Source organism: Phocoena sinus, chromosome 15, assembly GCF_008692025.1.
Source record: "Phocoena sinus isolate mPhoSin1 chromosome 15, mPhoSin1.pri, whole genome shotgun sequence".
Lineage (NCBI taxonomy): Eukaryota > Metazoa > Chordata > Mammalia > Artiodactyla > Phocoenidae > Phocoena > Phocoena sinus.
In genome coordinates, this window is record NC_045777.1 from 87800056 (window position 1) to 87810245 (window position 10190).

At 49.5% G+C, this 10190-nt stretch overlaps 1 protein-coding gene across 5 annotated transcripts in view; it reads left to right on the forward strand.

The window, feature by feature from the left end:
* Window positions 1-10190, forward strand: part of ADAP1 (ArfGAP with dual PH domains 1) — a 76934-nt gene that overhangs the window by 64395 nt on the left and 2349 nt on the right. For 4 of the 5 annotated variants that reach the window (XM_032606296.1, XM_032606295.1, XM_032606297.1 and 1 more), the window contains exons 7-10: window positions 8821-8904; window positions 9172-9234; window positions 9682-9753; window positions 9944-10172. In XM_032606296.1, coding sequence (XP_032462187.1) covers window positions 8821-8904; window positions 9172-9234; window positions 9682-9753; window positions 9944-10172 — 448 coding nt within the window. The remainder of the gene's footprint in view (window positions 1-8820; window positions 8905-9171; window positions 9235-9681; window positions 9754-9943; window positions 10173-10190) is intronic. The other variant, XM_032606294.1, reaches the window with a different exon arrangement.

Below are 10190 nucleotides of genomic sequence, written 5' to 3' on the forward strand. Positions count from 1 at the left end.
TTTTCTGTTTCATAAAAGTTCATTTGCGTCTTCTTTTAGATTCCACATATGTGATATCAAATGGTATTTGTCTTTCTCTTTCTGACTTATTTGACTTAATCTCTAGGTCCATCCACGTTGCTGCAAATGGCATTATTGCATTCTTTCTTATGGCTGAGTAATATTCCATTGGATATATGTACCGTATCTTCTATATCCTTTCCTCTGTCGATGGACGCTTAGGTTGCTTCCATGTCTTGGCTATTGTGAATAGTGCTGCAATGACTGCTGGGGTGTGTGTATCTTTTCAAATCAGTTTTCTGTAATCCCACTCCCAGGAGTGGGATCACAGGATCATATGGTAGTTCTATTTTTTGTTTTTTGAGGAATCTCCATAGTGTTCCATAGTGGCTGCATCAATTCACATTCCCACCAGTGGTGTAGAAGGGTTCCCTTTTCTCCAAACCCTCTCCACCATTTACTGTTTGTAGAATTTTTGAGGATGGTCATTCTGACCAGTGTGAGGTGGTATTTTGTAGTTTTGATTTGCATTTCTCTAATAATTAGCAACGTTGAGCATCTTTTCATGTGCCCCTTGGCCACCTATGTGTCTTCTTTGGAGAAATGTCTATTTAGGTCTTCTGCCCACTTTTTGATTGGGTTGTTCGGTTTTTTGTTACTGAGTTGTAGGAGCTGTGTGTATATTTTGGAAATTAAATGCTTGCTGGTCACATCACTTGCAAATAATTCTTTCCCAATCCGTAGGTTGTCCTTCCATTTTGTTTATGGTTTCCGTTGCTGTACAAAAGCTTGTAAGTTTGATTAGGTCCCATTTGTTTATTTCTGTGTTTATTTCTATTGCCTTGGGAGACTGACCTAAGAAAACATTGGTACAATTTACATCAGAGAATGTTTTGCCTATATTCTCTTCTAGGAGTTTTATGGTGTCATGTCTTATAAGTCTTTAAGCCATTTGGAGTTTATTTTTGTGTATGGTATCAGGGAGTGTTCTAATTTCATAGATTTACATGCAACTCTCCGCCTTTCCCAGGACCATTTGTTGAAGAGACTGTCTTTCCCCCATTGTATATTCTTGCCTCCTTTATTGAAGGTTAATTGACTGTAGGTGTGTGGGTTTATTTCTGGGCTCTTTTTTAAAAAAAATACGTGGCACGTGGGCTCCTTGTGGTGCACGGGCTCTCTAGCTGTGGCGCATGGGCTCTGTAGTTGCAGCACGTGGGGTCTAGTTGTGGCCCGCATGCTCAGTAGTTGCAGCAGGCGAGCTTAGTTGTCCCACATGGCATGTGGGGTCTTAGTTCCCCGACCAGGGATCAAACCCACGTCCCCTGCATTGGAAGGTGGATTCTTTTTTTAATTTAATTTAATTTTTATTTTTTTAACATCTTTATTGGGGTATAATTGCTTTACAATGGTGTGTTAGTTTCTGCTTTATAACAAAGTGAATCAGTTATACATATACATACATTCCCATATCTCTTCCCTCTTGCGTCTCCCTCCCTCCCAACCTCCCTATCCCACCCCTCCAGGCGGTCACAAAGCACTGAGCCGATATCCCTGTGCCATGCGGCTGCTGGAAGGTGGATTCTTAATCACTGGACCACCAGGGAAGTCCCCTGGGCTGTCTTTTCTGTTCCACCAATCCATATGTCTGTTTTTGTGCCAATACCATGCTGTTTTGATTACTGTAGCTTTACAGTACTGTCTGAAGTCTGGGAGGGTTTTGCCTCCAGCTTTGTTCTTTTTCCTTCAGGATATCTGTGGCAATTCTGGGTCTTTTATGAGGACCATACTCTTTTGATTACTGTGGCTTTGTAATCAAAAGTGAATTCCTCCAGTTTTGTTCTTCCTTTTTAGGATTGTTCTGGCTGTCTGAATCCCCTTGAGACTCCATATGAATTTTGTCAAATGCATTTTCTGCATCAATTGAGATGATCATGTAGTTTTCCCCCTTTTTATTCTGTTAATGTGGTGTATTACATTGATCGATTTTCATGTATTGAGCTGTTCTTGCATTCCAGGAATAACTCTCACTTGGTCATGGTGTATAATCCTTAAATATGCTGCTGAATTCAGTTTGCTAGTATATTGTCGAGGATTTTTGCACCAGTGTTCATAAGGTATATTGGTCTGTAGTTTTCTTGTAGTGACTTTGTCTGGCTTTGGTATCTGGGTTATTCTAGCCTCACAGATGAGTTAGGAAGGGTTCCCTCCTCTTTGATTTTTTGGAAAGTTTGAAAAGGACTGGTATCAATTCTTATTTAAAGGTTTGATAGAATTCACCAGTGAAGCCATGAGGTCCAGGGCTTTTCTTTGTGGAGAGACTTTTTTTTTTTTTTTTGTGGAGAGACTTTTGATACTGATTCAGTCTCCTTACTAGTTACAGGTCTTTTCAGATTATCTGTTCTTTTCATGACTTAGTCTTGGTTTTGTGTTTCTAGGAGATTATCCAGTTTCATCCAGGTTATCTAATTTGTTGGTATACCGTTGTTCACAGTGCTCTTATAATCCTTTCTATTTCTGTACAATTAGTAGTGATGTACCCACTTTCATTTCTGATTTTAGTAATTTGAGTCTTCTTTTTTTCTTAGTCCATCTAGCTAAAGTTTTTTCAATTCTATCTTTTCAAAGAACCAACTTTTGTTTACATTTATTTTCTCTATTGTTTTTCTGTTCTCTATTTCATTGATCTCTAATCTTTTTTTCCTTCTTTCCTTTAGCTTAGTTTGTTTAGTTTGTTCTTCTTTTTAGTTTGTTCTTCTTTTTCTAGTACCTTAAGTTGTAAAGTTAGGCTGCTGATTTGGTATCTTTCTTGTTTTTCAATGTCAGCATTTATAGCTATCTGTTTCCCCCTTAGCACTGCTTTTGCTGCATTCTGTAAGTTTTGGTATGCTGTGTTTTCATTTTGATGTACCTCTAAATATTTTCTAATTTCCATTGTGATTTCTTCTTTGATCTGTTGGTTTTTTACCTTCCACAATTTTGTGAGTCTCCTGGAGAAAGGATACAGCTGGATGATGTGTTTATAGCCATCCTGCCAATCTCTGTCTTTTGACTGGGAGTTTAATACATTTACATTTACAGTAATTACTGATAAGGAGGGACTTCTGTCATTGTGCTATTTGTTTTCTATGCCCTGTAGATTTTTTGTCCCTCATTTCCTGCATTCCTGTCTTATCTTGTGTTTATTTTTTGTAGTGAAACGTTTAAGTTCTTTCTTATTTCTTTTTGTATATATTCTATCACTGTTTTCTTTGGGGTTCCCATGGGGATAACATTTAACATACTAAAGTTAAAACATTCTAAACTGAATATATAGAAGCTTTTTGAATGTTTTTTCAATAGCATAAAATTCTACTATTTTAGCTCCATCCCCACTGCTTTTGGTTGTTGATGTCACAAAATTACATCTGTACAATGAGTGATAAAAAAAACCCCAAAAAACAAGCAAACAAAAAAAAACCCCTACTAATTATTTAAAATGCACTATCTCCTAAAGTATGTGAAAAACAAGGTTTGGAGTCACAGCCCAAACTTACTGTAATACTAGCTTTTACCTTAATTTTTTTTTTTTGCTTTATCCTTAAAAGCATTAGTCTCTTAAATCATGTAGATAACAAAAAGCACAGTTACAAACCATTGTTACAGTAATACTGGCTTTTATAATAGCCCATGTATTTACCTTCACTGAGATCTTTGTTTCTCCACAAGGTTTTGAGGTACTGTCTAGTGTTCCTTCATTTCACCTGTAGGACTCCCTGAGCATTTCTTTCTTTTTTTTTTTTTAAATATTACCTTTAATCTCTCCTCTTTTTTAGAAATTTATTTATCTATTTTTGGCTGCGTTGGGTCTTCATTGCTGTGCGCGGGCTTCTCACTGCGGTGGCTTCACTTGTGGAGCATGGGCTCTAGGCGCACGGGCTTCAGTAGTTGTGGCACACAGGCTCAGTAGTTCTGGCTCACGGGCTCTAGAGCACAGGCACAGTAGTTGTGGTGCACAGGCTTGGTTGCTCCACGGCATGTGGGATCTTCCTGGACCAGGGCTCAAACCTGTGTCCCCTTCATTGGCAGGCAGGTTTTTAACCACTGCACCAGCAGGGAAGCCCTAGGATTCTTTATTGAGAGGGTTTTGTTTTTTCCTCCTTTGAATATATTGGCTAGCTGTCTTGTGCCTCCAGCGTTTCTGATTAGGTTTACTCATAATCTATTTGAGGATCCCTTATATGTGACAAGTCATTTCTCTCTTGCTGCTTTCAAGATTCTTTGTCTTTTCAAAGTTTGATTATAACGTTTCTCAGAGTGGACCTCTTTGAGTTCATCTTACGTGGAGTTTGTTGAGCTTCTTAGATGTTTATATTCATGTCTTTCATCAGACTTGTGAAGTTTTCAGCTATTTCCTCAAATATTCTCTCCACCCCTTTCTCTCTTCTCCTTCTGAGACTCCCACAATGCATATGTCAGTCTCTTGGTGGTGTCCCACAGGTCTCTTAGGCCCTACTTGCTTTTCTTCAATCTTTTTTTCTGTTTCTCAGCCTTGATAATTTCCATTTTCCTCTCAAGTTGACTGATTCTTTCTTCTGCCTTTGAATCCGTCTAGTGAAATTTTCATTTCCATGATTGTACTTTTAGTTTCAGAATTTCTTTACTGGTTTCTTTTTAGGTTTTCTCTGTATTGTTCTTTCCATTTTGTTTATGCATTTTCTTGAGTTTCTCCAAATATTCTTTTCTTTGAGCATATTTAAGACCATGTTTTAAAGTCTTTGTCTAGTATATCTGCCATTAAGTCTTTTCAGTGACAGATTCCGTTGATTTTTCTTTTGAAAGGGCCATTTTCTGCTTCTTTGTGTGCCTTGTGATTTTTTGTTGAACGCTGGACATTTGATTCTCATAATGTGGTAACTCTGGAAATCAGATTCTTCCCCTTCCCCAAGGCTTGCTATCTATTTATTTATCTGTTTGTTTGGCTAGCTAGCTGTTGCTTTTGGGCTTTTTGTTTTAGTTGTTGGAGGCTGTGTCTGTGCCAAGGATCAGCCTGAAGTGTAAACTTAATTTCTGCTCACATTTTTTTCCGAGCCTTTCCCTGGTCATGTGTGGTCACTTCCTAATTCCCCCTGTATATGCTGCTGTTCCTGAATGTCCTAGTCTTCGATGTCTGGCTCCCAAAGGGGTAAAACCACGAGTGAAGGGGAGAAACTGGGTGCTCACCCTTTAAATCTTTGGGAGGTCTTGAGCTGGAGGGGTAGGGGCTGCAACAATGTCCCCCTCCTTTGTCTCCCTGTGATCAGAGCACAGATCCCTGATATGTGGAGGACAGAGTCCTTTTTGCCCACCCTAGCTCCTGCAAACTCTTGTGTAAGTTGCTCCAGGACACCTGCACAGCGGCCTGTCCTGGGGGGGGCGGGGGTGGCGGGGAAGGATGGGTAGCTGCATCTGTTCTCAGAGCTGAAATTAACCACAAGGTACTCTCCAGGTCTTCCCCTGGAAGTTGTAAGACTTCAACAGACTTCAGAATTACAGAATGGTTCCATCAGTCAGATTCTGCCAATGCTGTTGTTTTCCAGGTGGGGAGACAGATTCCCAGTGCTTCCTACCCCATGTTCCCAGAATCCTCTTTTCAGCTTTTAGCTGATCCCTTGGGAACCCACATCCAGGTGCGTGCATACATGCTCCAGCTGCTGCCAGACCTGTCCACGTTCCCATCGCCTGATGACTTCTCAGCACGCGGATGAGGCGCTGACTTTCTCCAGTCCCCACCCCTCACCTTGCCCAGGCCTGCGCCTCTCCCACCTCACCTGTCACCCTTACGTTGCTATTCCGTCCCCACGTGTACTCAGAGTGTATGTTACCATGACCACAAAAATGCTCTCAAGCCTTAGCCGTGACTCTTCACTTCCTGCACGTTTCATTTCTCCTACAGCTAACAGCTGCCTTTCCCCCCTGGTTAACCACGTCCTCATTACTGACTCACCTTGCCACCGACTGTCCAAGTCCCTGGATATGTCCTGGGCAGCAACCAACTTCACCCTTCTGGAATCATCTCTCCTGTGGCCACATCTCAGTCCTGGGCTGATTCCATTTCCTGGAACCTACGTCTTTCTTGGTTTACTCCCTTCTCCTGGTGGAACAAACCCTTTAGTAGCTTCCTGAGAAGGAGTGCCTTGGAGGCAAGCTTCCAGAGACCTTGCACATCTGAAAATCCTAACTTCCACTTAAGAGTTTTCCGATGACAGCCTGGCCTTGGGTCTGTCTTCCTTCTCTGTGTTGGTGAGTCCTCCTTGCCTAGTAATTTACATCCATGAGGTGGGGGAATAGTTATTTCTTTAATAATTTCCTCCTCTATTTTCTCTGTTCTCATTTTCTAGAACTGTTATCCAGATATTGGCTGTCTTAGATTGGTTCTCTCATTCTAGTCCCACTTTTTCCCTGATTTCTAGGAAATTTCAACTTTGTCTTGCAACTTTCCTATTTAAAGTTTTCTTTCTGCTCTCAATGTTTCAGTCTTCAGAGCTCCTCTTGGGTTTTGCAGTGTCCCTTTTTCAGAGTACATTGTTCTTGTTTCTTGATTGTAGTGTCTTATCTCTGATCATTAATGTTAAATTTGAAGCTTACTTATCCTTGAACAATGTTTATTTCTTCTAAGTGGCTATTTCCTGTTTGTGTGCTCTGTTCTCTGACTTCCATGTGAGAGATTTTTGGGGCTGTTCAAATTCTCTGGAGGAAACCCCTCCTGCCTGGTGCAGATACCTCTGAGTCCCAGCACTGAGGGAGCTGAGAGGGAACAGGAGGGGCCTCAGGCTCAGTGTGCAGTCATGTAGCTTCACTCTTTCTGGAATGGTGCCTCCCCTCCCCACATGCACCCCCTGTGCCTGGCACAGCTCTGCCCTGAGACCCTCTATTTCTACCCCCTGCAAAGAATAAAGGTCCATCTTCTGCCAGGGTGGCGGAGGGGCCGTCTCTTAGCCAGTTCTCCTGCTGAGAAGCCCCCTCACTTTCAGGGGAACCTAGAGCTCTGCATTCCCAAGCCCTTTGGGGCCTGCAGTACAGAGTGGGCTGTACCTCCGCTTTCCCCTGCGGGTCACACCCCCACCTGTCTGCCAGCTCCTGGCACCTTGTGACCGTTCTCGCCATCTCGTGGGGTTAAGCCTTGATAAAACAATCCCTTATGCAGTACTAACAGGTTTCGGGAGGGAACCTGGCTCAAGGAACGTGAGCAAGTCTTCAGTTTTACCCAGAAGCCTCTACCTTCACTTTCCTTGTGGGGAGACTGAGCCCAGGGAAGGCAGAGGGTAGGTGCCGGGAGCCCAGACGCTTTCTGCACGAGCAGTGGGACGCTGTCCTGGCCCGAGTCCCCAGAGGGCTGTGGGCACCTGCTCTGCACCAGGCCCTGTGCGTAGATGCAGCTGAGAGCCTGTTTGACGTGGCTCTGTCCTTGGTGAGTGAGAGCACAGTCTGGCAGGAGATACAGAGTCTATCAGACGGGCGACTAAAACCCCAACTGTGCCGAGTGCTGGGAAGAGTGAGAGAATAAGTGATGTCCTGAGGGGTGAGGACATGGTCCAGGAAGAGGAAACGGCCGTGCAAAGGCCCCGTGGCTGAGACTCTGATGAGGATGGGGGAAAGGAGAAGAGGAAGGGGTGGGGGACAGCATGAGGTGGTCCTGCTGAGGGGGCTGACCCGACCCTGCAGATGTCCATCTATACTGGAGATGCAGTGGGGGGGGCAGGGTGTCGCAGCCCAACTTGAACTTCCGGAGCATCCCTGTGGTTTCCGTGAGTCAAGGGAGGTCCTGAGCCGAGCGGGGGGCAGTGCTAGGGACCGGGCAGGGGAGGGGCCAGAGGGACTCGGTGCGCTGGAATGGGGCTGGGGGGCACCAGGCCCGAGCAGGGCTCCCTGGTAGTACCCAGAGGGTATGTCGCAGCCTGGATTGTGTGGGCTGGGCTGGGGGTCCCGTGCGCCGAGGCAGGAGGGACAGAGCACTGAGGTGGGCAGGGAGGTGAGTGGGGCCTCAGGTGTGGCTGGAGGTGGGCGTCGGGGTGACACTGCAGGACCCAGGGGACCTGGAGATCAGGGAGGAGCGCTGTCTGTCCAGGTGTCGGCAGGGAGAGCAGATGTTCGGTCCATCCAGGGTTGCGGGAGACCTCGGCCTGGGAGGGCCTGGGAGGGGAGAGATGGGGGAGCCTGTGGCGGGGACAAGGGGTGGGCGGGGGTCCCTGGGGCAGCAAGCATGGCAGCCAGGAGGAATGAGAGGTAACAGGAGGGTGGGGGGTTGGCCCGGGCCCAGGACGGGCGCTGGGCCTGGGGTGGGAGGGACGGTGTGGCAGCACCTGGGCTGTGACGCTTCGGCCTGGGGAGCTGGTCCTCTGCACTCCCCCGTGGGGCGAGGGCCGGCCTCCGGGAACAGCTCCGCCCTCCTTCCCGCAGTGGCGGTGGCAGGGAGGTGGCAGCTCCGGGTGAGTTTATAAATAAAAGGGCCTCCCTCTAGGCTAGAGATAGCAGGTCATAAAGACAGAACGATCTGAGAGGAGGAGAGACCGCCCCGTGCCGGAAGCAGCAGCAGGGCTTGGGGGCAGCTTGGACGGCAGCCCCGCACCCGCTGTCCCCGCCTGTCCGGAGGTGGCTGTCCATGGCGCGGCCCACTCCTGCTGCCTGGGCGTCGGGCCACACTGGCCCTGAGGCCTGGCGCCCCTGCGGTGGAGCCTTCCCTGTCCCCCCCCCCCCCCGGCCACCCCGGGGGTGTCCCCCGAGCAGGCCCGGGCGCTGAGGGATGGGGTGTGTGTGCAGGAGCCTTGAGGCCGCAGCCCACACCTAGCCTCTGACCCCCAGGAGATGGTGGACTGGTTCAACGCGCTCCGTGCTGCCCGCTTCCACTACCTGCAGGTGGCCTTCCCGGGCGCCAGCGACGCGGACGTGAGTGGCTGCCGCTGCTACGTTTGACCCGGGTCGGGGGACGTGCGCCCCAGGCTGGGACAGGGGATTGGGAGCCGACCCAGGGGCCACATGGGCCCCTTCCCCACCCCCGAGACCCCCACCGCTGACTGGCCTGAGGCCCCTGCACACCTGCTTTATTCCGGGGTGTTTTAGCTTTGCTGGCAGGGGGAGGGGGGAGAAGGGCGGGAGGGGAGGGGGCAGCTGGGGAGGGGCTCCCAGGGCCCAGCCCAAGTGGTTCTGCCCTAGCTGGTGCCGAAGCTGTCCAGGAACTACCTTCAGGAAGGCTACATGGAGAAGACGGGGCCCAAGGTGGGTCTGACCTGGAACCCCAGATGCCCAGGCCTCACTCTGAGGTCATATCCCGGGGTGGGGGGCGGGGGCGGGGGCGTGTCAGCAGTGCCAGCCAGTGAGACTTGCGCCCCCCCCCCCCCCCACTCCCAGTGCTTTGCGAGAGCGCGGGCTCCACTGACTTGGGGCTCTGGGTCCAGCCCCAGCCAGCTCCGAGCCCTGCCTCCTGCCCTGGCCCCACCCCCCAACATGTCCCTGTGCACCCCCAGGTCCCTGCCATGTGGGGGATGGGGGCAGACACGGGGGACTCGGATCCCAGGACCCAGGTGGTCCCACAGCCCAGATGAGGCCCCGCGAGCATGTGCAGAAGGGGAGTGGACGTGCCGGCGGCCCTGCCCTGAGGGAGGGGGGACAGGCAGTAGGGGCAGGGCCTGCCTCGGGCCGACCAGTGGCTCCCTCGACCCCCAGCAGACGGAAGGCTTCCGCAAGCGCTGGTTCACCATGGACGACCGGAGGCTCATGTACTTCAAGGACCCCCTGGTAAGGATGGGCCGCGGCCCCAGGGCCCCCGTGGCGTGGATGCACCCTCCTGGGTCACCCGCCTGCCTGGGAGGCGCCGACCAGCATTTGCTGGGTGAGCTGGAGGTGGCAGGCCCGGTTGGCAAGGAGGGGCCGGGCCTGGGGGCCGCACGTGGCTCTGAGCAGCGCTCAGCCCGGTCCCCCCACCCAGGACGCCTTCGCCCGTGGGGAGGTCTTCATCGGCAGCAGGGAGAGCGGCTACACAGTGCTGGATGGGCTCCCGCCGTCCACCCAGGGCCACCACTGGCCGCACGGCATCACCATCGTCACGCCAGAGCGCCGGTTCCTACTAGCCTGCGAAACGGAGTCGGAGCAGCGGGCGTGGATGGAGGCCTTCCGGAAGGTGGTGGACAGGCCCATGCTGCCCCAGGAGTACGCAGGTGAGGTGGGCGGGGCGG